Source organism: Orbicella franksi, chromosome 6, assembly GCF_964199315.1.
Source record: "Orbicella franksi chromosome 6, jaOrbFran1.1, whole genome shotgun sequence".
NCBI classification, from domain to species: domain Eukaryota; kingdom Metazoa; phylum Cnidaria; class Anthozoa; order Scleractinia; family Merulinidae; genus Orbicella; species Orbicella franksi.
Window position 1 is genome coordinate 18,409,611 of NC_138150.1, and position 11,910 is coordinate 18,421,520.

An 11,910-nucleotide genomic window follows, 5' to 3' on the forward strand; every position below is an offset into this window, starting at 1 on the left:
CCCACCAAAGGAGTTTAAGATTGCAAAGGTGGTCAGGAAGAGGTACAAATTCCGAGATGAAGATGTGTACCTTTTGAAACACGATAACTGTTTCCATCTAGACAGGGTTGTTTCGAGAGCTCAGGGAGAGCTTGCTAAAGAAGAATATTGCCCTTTTACCAATAACTGTGAGCATTTTGCCATGTGGTGCAAAACAGGAATTTCATCCTCAGACCAAATTAAGAAGTCTGAAGAGATGCTTGCCAAAACAATGGGAACAATAGGGGCAGTTCTAAAGGTAGCAGTGGCCCAAACTGTAACCCAAGCGGGACAGGAGGTTGTGAAGACGGGAATTCGCGTTGCGTCAAAGCAAGCCGTGGCCCAAACTGTATCCAAAGCGGGACAGGAGGTTGTACGTTTGTGAAGACGGGGATTCGCGAGGCGTCAAAGCAAGCCGTGGCCCAAACTGTATCCAAAGCGGGACAGGAGGTTGTGAAGACGGGGATTCGCGAGGCGTCAAAGCAAGCCGTGGCCCAAACTGTATCCAAAGTGGGACAGGAGGTTGTGACGACGGGGATTCGCGAGGCGTCAAAGCAAGCCGTGGTCCAAACTGTATCCAAAGGGGGACAGGAGGTTGTGAAGACGGGGATTCACGAGGCGTCAAAGCAAGCCGTGGCCCAAACTGTATCCAAAGCGGGACAGGAGGTTGTGAAGACGGGGATTCGCGAGGCGTCAAAGCAAGCCGTGGCCCAAACTGTAACTCAAGCGGGACAGGAGGTTGTGACGACGGGGATTCGCGAGGCGTCAAAGCAAGCCGTGGCCCAAACTGTATCCAAAGCGGGACAGGAGGTTGTGAAGACGGGGATTCGCGAGGCGTCAAAGCAAGCCGTGGCCCAAACTGTAACTCAAGCGGGACAGGAGGTTGTGACGACGGGGATTCGCGAGGCGTCAAAGCAAGCCGTGGCCCAAACTGTAACTCAAGCGGGACAGGAGGTTGTGAAGACGGGGATTCGCGAGGCGTCAAAGCAAGCCGTGGCCCAAACTGTAACTCAAGCGGGACAGGAGGTTGTGAAGACGGGAATTCGCGTTGCGTTAAAGGAAGCCGTGGCCCAAACTGTATGCAAAGCGGGACAGGAGGTTGTGAAGACGGGGATTCGCGAGGCGTCAAAGCAAGCCGTGGCCCAAACTGTAACTCAAGCGGGACAGGAGGTTGTGAAGACGGGAATTCGCGTTGCGTCAAAGGAAGCCGTGGCCCAAACTGTATCCAAAGCGGGACAGGAGGTTGTGAAGACGGGGATTCTCGTGGCGTCAAAGGAGGCCGTGACCCAAACTGTATCCAAAGCGGGACAGGAGGTTGTGAATACGGGGATTCGTGTGGCGTCAAAGGAAGTCGTGGTCCAAACTGTATCCACAGCGGGAGAGGAGGTTGTGAAGACGGGGATTCGCGTGGCGTCAAAGGAAGCCGTGGCCCAAACTGTATCCAAAGTGGGACAGGAGGTTGTGAAGACGGGGGATTCACCGGGCCACAAAGGAAGCTGTGGCCCAAACTGTATCCAAAGCGGGGCAGGAGGTTGTGAAGACGGGGATTCACGGGGCCACAAAGGAAGTCTTGACTCAGACTGGATCAAACTCCGGACAAATGATCATAAAGACTGTGGCTTGTAAGACAACACAGGAAGCAGGACAAGAGGTCGTGAAAACTGGGGTTCGCGAGGCATCTGAGGAAGTTGTGACTCAAACTGTATCGCAACCTGCAGCTGGATTAGGAAGTTCTCTGGCTGCAGGAGCACTGTGTGCAGTACTGTTTGAGGGTATACAAATTGGTCGTGACATCTACTCTGCACACGCAGACATGAAAAAAGGAAAAATTGACAAAAACGAGTTTAAAACAGCCGCTGAGAAGAGAGTAATCACAGGCGTCGGAAACGTAGGCGGCTCAACCGCCGGAGCAGCCATCGGACAAGTCCTTATTCCTGTTCCGATCGTGGGAGGTACAATTGGAGCTATAGTTGGTGGAGTCACAGGAAAATTTATTGGAAACATAGTGGCAAATTCTTTGCTGTGAAACAGGCCGAACTCGAACGTTAATACAAGCAAGAAACGCTATCGCAATTTCCGTTCAAAGCCAATTAACTAGACGCGTATTGAAACCAGGAACACCGGATCAGTCCGAAATACTCTAAAAAATATAACTATATACAAACTTGACTAGAGTTTAAACTGACAACAAATGAGTAACTGTTAACGCTTTACTATAGATCACGGATTGCTTAGCTCACCCGTAAAATAATTGTCACTTGAGGGAGTGACTTCAGTTAATTCTAGCGAGTTAGCTCTAGAGAGTTAATTTTCTAATGTACAGCGAGTTTTCGTCATGAATTACACGTTTTTCAGCAGATAGTGGCTTGGAAAAGCTTTTAAAATGTTGTTTTGGTGCACGTGTTCCTGCTCGTAACAAGTAGTTTTTAACGAGTCTCTGTTGATCATCTCTACGGATTTAGGGTTTTTTGTTCCTTTAACGGGGAAAAATAGTGGCGTTCTGAGCATGCACAAGCAAGTCATCGTGCATCGACTTTCTTTTCTCCTCCCTGGGTTCAACCCCTATAAATAGGTTCGCACCCTTTTTCAGAAACAAATTTCCGGGAGTTTTCCAGGACTCAGATTGATTTTTCCAGGACTACAAAATTCACATTACCCTTATCACTCCCAAGATCTCAATGTTAATTCTCCTTACCGTCTGCCAGTAAATTTCATTTTATTACTCGAGTCAAACAGTTTTCCAGAACTTTCCAGGACTAGTAACCTTTTTCCAGGACTCTTCTAGTCCTGGAAAACGCCACAATAAAATTCCAGGACTTTCCAGGTTTTCCAGGACCAGTACGAATATGTGGAGCGGGGAAGGGAGAGTTCATGGATTAGACTTGCAGTACCTGTAATACGATGCTGCCACGAACATTCTGTGAGTACGTTTGTCGCTCCGGTACAAAATCGTTTATTGTTTTTTTGGCTTCTAGTTCAAGTTGGTAAGCAGAAGTATTAGAATTCTTAAGTATACTAATACAAAAATGGCAATCTGATTGGCTGAGCTATCGTTGAAGAGTTAAAAATATTACTGGATAAATAAATTTCCAAAAGAAGTTCAGTTTGCGCGCGATTACGCGATCCCTGAAGTGATATTGTGTCGGTTTTCGGCCTCATTTATAGATAAGTAGCCCGTAAGCTGTCTTCAATTTGAAATCCGCGAATCTTATTGGTTCTCTCGTCTTCTTTTCACTGAGAGATAGCGATCGCGAAACTGAAAATTATTTTTAAGTTTAGGCTAAAAAATACACGCAGTTGTTGGAATTGTGCTGTAGTCCTTTTGTGTGTCTACGAGCACTCGATAAGCTGTAATTAGTTCTAGTTTAGGATATTGCACTACCCGGAGTTTGAAAAACGAAACGTGTTTAGGCCTGAAAGGTGGAGTTCGGCTGAAGGACGAAAAAACAACTGACAGTTTTGACTACATTTCGCTCAGTTCTACGGCAAAAATTAACAAGTGAAAATAACAGACAGTCCGGTTTAGGGTCCTTTAGCCTCCAAAACAGGCGGATAATTAGCGGATGGGGGAATACGAGCGCTCCGTGTGCCTGTGTCACGCTTCGCGCTCAATCCCTCTCAACCTTCTGTTCTACAAGATATCGCCCATAGGCTTCTCTCCTTAGATGCGGCGCGGTGCATGCAAAGTTGTCAATCCTGGGTTTCCTCATCCCCGCAATTTACCGACGAAATGCAAGAGCGCCAGGGAAGGAGGCAGAGTTTAGCCTGCTGCTGACTCTAAGATTGGAATGAAACGCCGTCCGTTGTCATCTCTACTTAACTTCCTTTCTGCCCGCTCCCCGCACTATGACACCCTGGGATGGGCTAATAATAGCATTACGCGAAGAAAGGAAAAATACTTTCACTGTTATTACATTTGACGAATGTTATTACGTGGTTTGAAATTGTAGTTAAGGTTCTAAACTTGTCGTGTATCTTATAAGACACGGAATAAAGTGGTACAATAACAAAGAACTTCCAGGAAGTCAAGCAAATGTATAAAACCGGAGGAAAAGGTCAATCGAAAAGGCGGCAAAAATTGTTGACACGCGCTGGAAAATTACTGTACGTCGAATAACGATTGGCTTTGGTTTCGCATCTGATTGGCCGAAAAAACGCCATCTTTGCGCTGATTGGCTAGAACAAATTGCACGCGTTTCGTGAACTAAGAACTCAGTAATAGGCAACACAAAACGGACACACAATTTAACGTTTCAGTTCATTTACAAAAGTCCTTGCATTTCTTTCATAAAAAGCGCGTAAGCATCGTCTTTCGTGCCAGTTTCAGCAACCCTCGGTTGTGAAACTTGTTGCGGTATACTTTCAACAGCTTCTGGGTCAGCTCCGGGTGGCCGAAGCTTTGGTTTGTTCTTAGGCTGGTCTCGTTTGACTCGCAAGGCGGTAGGTACGAGTTTTGTTAACTCTGCTTGTGTGTTCCGTAACTGTGGCTTTGCACTAATGGTGGCAGTTGCTTCTTTACTAATTGTAGCTCCTGTGAAGTTTACGAAAAGGTGAAATTAGTTAACGAGATCAGATAACCCACAAGTTAAAAATAAAACCAACATACATGTACGAGGAAGAACAATAAAAATAATTTTAAAATGTCCATTCACCTTTTCCACTATCAGCAGTTGGATTAGCCATTGGAGGTTTACTAATGAAGGTTGGGGGTGCTGACAAAACTGCGCCGTGTGGGGGAGGGGGAATCATACCGGGGGGAGGGCCAGGGGGTCGTGCCATGCCAGGTCTCAATGGTGGTAATGGTATTGGTTGTTGCAGTAGAGGTCTGGGTCCTCTTGCCATAGCGTGTGCCATCATATTGGGCGGTAACCCTGGGGGTGGGCCAGGAGGGACCATGCCAGGCATTCCTGGGGGAGGGCCTGGTGGCCTACCAGGGGGAGGACCAGGTGGGAACATTCTTGGGGGTGGGGCTCTGATCTGAAAGTTGGGTTGAATCGGTAGTCCTCCGGCTTGTTGACTTCCAGGTAGAGGCAGCTGTCCAGGGGGTGGACCTGGGGGTGGTCCTGGGGGTTGAGGTTGTCCTGTTTGTACTGAGCTTCTCTTTGCTTGATCTCCTTGCTCGTCTCCTTCTCGCTGTGTTGAGAACAAAACAGATTATTATAGTAAGACTGAAATTAAGGAATTGCATCGCAGATGGAGTACCTTGTTGGAAAACTTGTAGCACTGAACACGTAAACGCCAAACAACGAACAGCCATGTTTCACACTGGATTAATTTTCATTGTAAATGAAGACGTTGACAAAAAGACATTTCTACAAAATGTATACTAAAGTACAAACATTTAATCGAATCTTCAGTTTTAAACACATCATTTCCTAAGTTTTGCGTGCGCATTCATTTTGCGATGATTTCCGTAAGAACGGGGATTTTTCAGGGTGTTATTAGGTACTTGACTTCTCTAGAATGTAGATGTAAATAAAGGTCATAACCATGGTTTCATGAAGTCTCAGCTGAGCTTCTCATGCATGATGACCACTTGATACAATAAATTGACAGTCTAGTAATCTAAAACGTAATCAATGTGTACCTGTTTATCAGGGAGAGGCTGCCCCGCCATTTTAAGAAGAAAATCTTGAATTGAAGTTGTACCACTGCCTTTTGAGGAGTGGCCTTCACCTCCACTTTGCTCAACTTCATCTGCAAACCTTACAGTTCTTTGACGTTCTCTCGTTTCTGTAACCAACAAAGAAATTTCTTTTAAGTAACAATTATACCTTGTTCACACTAGTAGTAGACCAGATGTCTAGTCCAATTGCATATGTCACAATACAAAGCTTTCAGATCAGGCAGTACAAATCATGTCAACAACTTTCTTATTAACCTTCTCACGATAACAACTCTCGTTCTATTTTCCAGTTGATAATTCTTTCTTTTCTTTGCAGACAACAGTTTCTCACTTAGATAGTCGACACAAAGCTGTACTAGGGCACTCCCTAGTACGAAACTAACCAAAAGTAATGAGTTTTAATGTTTCTTCAAATTTTCCTTCATCATTATCCTTACACCCATTTAGACCCTTCATGTGTACACTCATTTGAGCAGAGACATACTGAAGTGCAACCATGACTGTAAATATCTTGACACAAACAGACCTCCTTCACTATCCTCCATCTCTTCATCTTTGTCGCCCCTCTCTCCAAGTGGCTGACCATCATCTGCATCTCCTTCTAGCCTCCCCAGCGGCACTGCTGGGTCGTATTCCTCCTCCTCACCACCTGATTCACTGGTGCTCCCTTCACTGTCATCACCATCATCATACTGTTTGCCTTCCAAATCATCAGGTGCTGTTCCTGGGGGTAGGGGTGGTGGAACACTCACCGGTGGCATACCTGGTGGGGGTCCGGGTGGGGGACCAGGTGGGACCATACCAGAAGGAAGTTTCGGTGGAGGCCCAGGGGGAGGGCCTGGGGGTATTAAACCTGGGGGGAGGGGCCTAGGAAATGAGACAAATCAATGATATAAAGTTGAATGAGAGGTTCCTTTTGAAGTCTTCACCTCAATATTCTTTTGTATGAAAATCAGAGCTGAGTTGTTTAGAAATCCATCAATTCCAATTTAGGATCAATCCGTAGAGGATCAACCTTTTAACTTATCTTAAATAGCACAAGGTTTGTACTGCTCATTTTTTGTGGAGTTCAAGATCAGTCAAATACGCAGGACAAAGACCTCGCTGCAAAATTTGAAAACTGTAATGAAAATTCAGGCTGATTGTGGATGAGCCTAATCAGGCTTTCAACAACCAGGCCAAGTGTTCTGGGGAAATGACAAGGCCTTGGCATCTTTATTGTTTATTGACTTGCTTTTTTTTGCCATAATTTACTTAGAATGGCTTTTATTCATAGCATTTTATTCAATATAGTTGCAGTTTATCATTTTTTGCACAATTTCCAGTAGACATGTGTACATGTGCTGTTGGTCACTTTGACTTGTGTCTAGATTGAGCACTCTAAGCCACTTTGCGCACCAAACAAATGCAGTAAAAATTCAGACCAACTACTTACACTTGACCAGGTAATGGTCCAGGGAGGGGAATATCACTTGGCATTAACATGCCTAAAGGATAAAAACAAGCAATAATGCAGAACAATTGTTAGCAAGAACTGAATTAATATTAATACTTGGGATGGTAATAAAGACACATCAATGTGCCTCTCTAGGTCAACCTGAAAAACTACGACAAAAAGAAAACAAACAAAAAAATAGATAGCATATCATTCCATTGTCAGTACATGGTGCTGGTTTTCAGAATTAACTGCAGCCTGTTAGCCTGTCAGAAACACGATACAGTTACTGTAGTGACTACAATTTGCATAATAATTTCTTCCATAAAATCCTTAAAGCAGCTTCTCCAGAGAGTGAAATCCACAATCTAAACTTGTGGCTGAAGCTTCTTTTAGAACTCTATGGAAACAATGACTTTTAACTAGACAAATATTAGAAAATAGCAAAAAGAAAATCTATGTGCTAGTTTATGGCCAAAAATCTTGTTTAGAAACAAGATAGAAACAAAGAAAAGTTCTCACAGTCACTATGATTGTTATTTTCTTTGGCTGTTTTCTAAAACAGATTGAAAACATTTTCTCCTGTACATGTTTCTTCTGAGTTTTGGTCTAGCCACTTGACTTTAGAGTGTCTACTAAAACACTAGACTACTCGCCCTTGTTTTCTATGAGCAGTAGTCCTCAATGACTATTTACTGCTAGTATAAATCTACTAGTGTTCTATCACGAATGCTGTTCTCTGTTTGGCTAGGCTATTTAATATCCATTGTACTATCGAAGTGTCTGTGAAGAGGATTTAGATAAAGTTTTGAATGGGTAGTAGATTTATACTAAAACAATAACAGATTATTCACTCTCGATTTCTATTGTGCGAAAGAAATCAAAAGTGAATAATCTAATTGTTTATTAGTAGAATTCTACTACTATAATACTAATACAAATGCTACAATCTGATTGGCTGAGCTACTCGTATACTATCAGCTATTAGAGTGCAGTGGCTGGAGGTCGTCTACGAAATGGGGACATTTTATTTTTTTAACAAAGTTTTGAAGGAACATTTTGATGCAAATGGATAAATAAATTCCTGAGAAGACTAAAAGAAAAACATTAAAATAGTTTCTTGCCTTAAAAAATCTTGAAATTATTAAAAAAATGATGTGCGTGCACACAACTTCAATTTCAATGACAAATCAATTTGAGTGATCTTTCTAAGACACAAAGTTCAACTATCACCTCATAGAAATCTCGAGCTCATAATCTAATTTTTAAATAGAAAACTGAGACGAGTAGAATAATTGTTCACTAGAAAGACTTGATAACTCAAAAGAAACACAGAAAGCATTTATATTCCTTAATTACATGTAATTGACAGTAATATCATACCTGCATGTGGCAGTGGGATATTGGGTGGCAATGGAATGTCTGGGGGCATCATTGCTTCCTGAAAATACAATCATACCACAAAAATTCACATAAATTTGGCTGAAAATTAAATTGTTGAAGCTATTTAGTAGAACAGTGTATAATTTACATGTCTATAACACTCATTGTGTGGAGAGAGGCACACCATATAAACCGAGGCACACGAAAGGTTCTAACAAAATGTAAACATTCTCCACAGAGACATGTTGCCAGAATGTGTTTTATCATCAAAAATCCTGGTTAGATGTCTGTTTCAGCACTAACAATGGGAATCCAAATGCAAATGCCAAAGACGACAGCCAAGAAAGACATAATGAGGAACGGTAAACAAGCAGAGAGATCATCTCAAAATTAATTAAAGACGTGGAGGGAGGCAGAAGTGGCGGCAAAAGACGAATTGATGGTCCCATTCTCCATGAGGAGAAAAGGCAAACAATGAGACGTCTGATACTAAAATCTGCTAACAAGACTGTATGAAGTTACTAAATATATTTGCAAAGTTACAGTAGTATTGTCTGTGATCTCGGGCAAGAAACTTTACCCTAAAAGAGCTCCTCTTCTCCCAGTCGTATAACATAATTATTAAGTATCAATGAATATGAATTCTTATTGTTGGTGAACATGATGGGAGTAACCTTCACTTGACTAGCATCCCATCCAGAGAACCATTCTACTGGACTGGAACAGACTGGAGCCCATTTCCATTTAAAATGGCAGTAAAATAATCTAAAATGGGCTAGTAGGATTTTTATCCCAAGAGCTACACTGTACATATACTCACCTCTGCTATAGCTTTCTGCCTTAATTCTGCAAGATAAAAAGCAGACAAAAATGTAGATCGGGACATGAAATATAACAGTTATCCTCATTTGAGCCTTAAAAGGCCTGCTTCCTTCCCTGGGTGCCCTTTTCAAGCATGAAATTACTTGAATGTGTACTTTAGTTAAGACTGAGTACAAAGACCGAATTATAAAAAGTTCTGAATATATTAAGTAAAATATGATAACCTTTGCAGGATTCCAGGTATGCTTTAAGGGCAAGGTGTCCTTAAGAAATTTCCAAAGGTTAACAGATATAAATGGACAAAGAAAGTCACATCCAGTAGGTGAAACAGTCCTCCATGTTACCTTATATCATGGAAGACTGATCCCTAGTCTGATGACTCACTGTGAAAACAACTTCATTAACAGTTGATAAATGATTGTAATGAGCTCACATTTACATGTATAATATTATTATCATGTTAAAATTCTATTACTCTACCATGGGCAGATAACTGGGCTTGCAAACGCTTTCGCTCACTGTCGGCGATCAATCTGAAATACAAGTTTCAAAAAGATTACTTTCTACTAATTTGCAGCAGAACTACATTTTAAAACATCATTTCTGTGTGCACAAGTAACAACTTTTGGGTAATGTTGGATCAATAGGTATCAATAGAACAAAACCCAAATAAACACAGGTAGCCATACCTCCACAGCCAGTGAAATTTGTCACAAAATATTCAACACACTAAGTTCTATGCAGCTGAAATTTTAGCAAATCTTCAGCTATCATATCACCAGTGTATATATACATGTAGGTGGTTAAATGTACATGTGAGTTTTAATGCAAACTTTTTTCACAAAGTAATGTTTGTGAAAACAAAATTGACTGTGCTGTTGTGGCTCAAAAAACACAAGGAGCTCTGAAAGAAATATACTATCAGCTGTACAATGTACATGTTTATATGGTTCTTTACACAAGTAAAAATGAATAATTCTATAGGAATAAGAAAGAAAAAAAGCAAGGTAAAATTAGGTTTTGATTGCCATATATTAGCAGTTAAAGAGTTATTTTATTACTCACTGCCTCACTTGTCCTGACTGAGAGGGATCATCTTTCTCCTGCAATAAAAGAATATGGAATCAAATTAACATTATGTTCATTTAGATAATAATGCACAGGTTCATGCTTGGATGGGTTCATTCTTAGATATCAATGTATGTAGTTCAATGTAGTTAATGCCTGGACATCAATGTACATGTTGCAGGTCAAAATGAAATTCAGGTTAATATAAAATTCCTTCATCTCTTAACCCTAATAAATTAATGAATCATGAATAACTAGGGTTAGATGACAGAGGAAACTGAGAATCAAACTAGGTTGAAATCATTTTAACCTAAATTTCATTTTGACCTACAACATATACACTGTAAACATACATTTTGGTGTTCTAGGTCTAATTACTTATACAACCCTCGCAGCACTTCTTGACCCTGGCACATACATTCAAGTGTCAAGGACCTCAGCACTAAATGTAATCTATATATCCCACCCAGGTTAAGCCATTTCATATTACTTATACAAAACAACTCCTGGTAATACAATTGTATAACATACAGTAGTCGGCATGCTGAATATCACGCTTAAGGTTTTCACTCAAGTTTTCAAAATACAGATTTCTCCTACAGGACTCACATAGAGTCTGAGCATCCTGTCCAATGTCTCCTTCAGCTTCCTTTTCTTTTCTTTGAGTGCCTTGTCATTAGGAAGAGGGATTGGTCCGGCATCAATTTCTGACAAGGGAGAATGTAATCAAACAAGTTAAACCTTGGCTATGCCCAATATATATATCTTAACAATAATTGTCAAAATGTACAAACTTTAGAAGAGTATGGCATGTCAATCAACAATTTAACTGTCCAATGACGCAAAAGCAGTTCAAGAAGCAGTTGGACAAGAAGTACATGTACTTTAATTACCCAGTGTTTCAATTTTTTCAATTTCTTCTAAAATTCTCTGAGGGTCCTTGGATTTTAAGACAGCTTCTCGGACCATCTTTCTTTGCTTCTTATTCTGCGGTAAAAGAAATCACTCATTTCAATAATAAGCTTCTTACAGTCTTCCTAAGTGAATCAACAACTTCTGATACATAGTTTTCCTAATATTACTGTCACATGTTTCACAAAACAGATCAAATGCCCATGGTGGGTACAGTAGGTATGTCTTCTTTGAAACTCACTAATAAATTCAACACTCTGTAAATACACATCTAAATAAATTTCCGCATCATGCACACAACAGTACAGACAAACATACACATCCACAATACAGACCTTCTTCAACTCCCTTTTCCTTGCTTCCTTTCCTGTGAAAATAAAAAAAAAAACATTATGCTCAATAAGTAAAAGCATTTCGAACCATTGCAGCTCGTACATGTAAAACCTGCTATTTTTCTGCTGATAGAAAGCATCTGATTAGCACGAATTCCACTTCTTACTTGCTTGATCAGTTGGGTTCATGAACTTCCCACTCTTTGTTGTTGAAATGGATCGCCTCCCCATTTTGGACAGTTTAAATTGTGACAAGTCAAGCAAAGTGCAAAGTGGTCCTGAAACTAAAACAACATGGCGTCCTTCAATGGCCG

The 11,910-nt window shown here is 41.2% G+C and overlaps 2 protein-coding genes across 2 annotated transcripts; one reads left to right on the forward strand and one right to left on the reverse strand.

Annotated features, from left to right (window-relative positions):
- The first annotated feature begins 1,660 nt into the window (after positions 1-1,660).
- On the forward strand, positions 1,661-2,739 carry LOC145490792 (uncharacterized). The gene has a single exon (XM_081469888.1). It carries the CDS (start codon positions 1,832-1,834, stop codon positions 2,042-2,044), a length of 213 nt encoding a protein of 70 aa, XP_081326014.1. The 5' UTR covers positions 1,661-1,831; the 3' UTR covers positions 2,045-2,739.
- Positions 2,740-3,900: 1,161 nt separating this feature from the next.
- On the reverse strand, positions 3,901-11,906 carry LOC145490084 (WW domain-binding protein 11-like). The gene is made up of 13 exons (XM_081469189.1): positions 11,764-11,906; positions 11,600-11,631; positions 11,246-11,339; positions 10,962-11,059; positions 10,350-10,387; positions 9,765-9,817; positions 9,283-9,308; positions 8,463-8,520; positions 7,080-7,131; positions 6,171-6,511; positions 5,606-5,751; positions 4,671-5,151; positions 3,901-4,549 (listed from the first exon to the last, which is right to left on the reverse strand). The coding sequence occupies exons 1-13, from the start codon at positions 11,825-11,827 to the stop codon at positions 4,281-4,283; spliced, it is 1,752 nt and encodes a 583-aa protein (XP_081325315.1). The 5' UTR covers positions 11,828-11,906; the 3' UTR covers positions 3,901-4,280.
- Between the last annotated feature and the right edge of the window lie 4 nt (positions 11,907-11,910).

What these genes read in the sequence shown, in the direction of transcription:
- LOC145490792 (XM_081469888.1), top strand. Translation starts at nt 1,832, where the DNA reads ATGAAAAAAGGAAAAATTGACAAAAACGAGTTTAAAACAGCCGCTGAG.
- LOC145490084 (XM_081469189.1), bottom strand. Translation starts at nt 11,827, where the DNA reads ATGGGGAGGCGATCCATTTCAACAACAAAGAGTGGGAAGTTCATGAAC. An exon ending in GGAAAAGGGAGTTGAAGAAG is followed by an intron (nt 11,340 to 11,599) that starts GTCTGTATTGTG and finishes CTTTTACCGCAG; the next exon opens with AATAAGAAGCAAAGAAAGAT. An exon ending in GATGGAGGATAGTGAAGGAG is followed by an intron (nt 5,752 to 6,170) that starts GTCTGTTTGTGT and finishes TGTTGGTTACAG; the next exon opens with AAACGAGAGAACGTCAAAGA.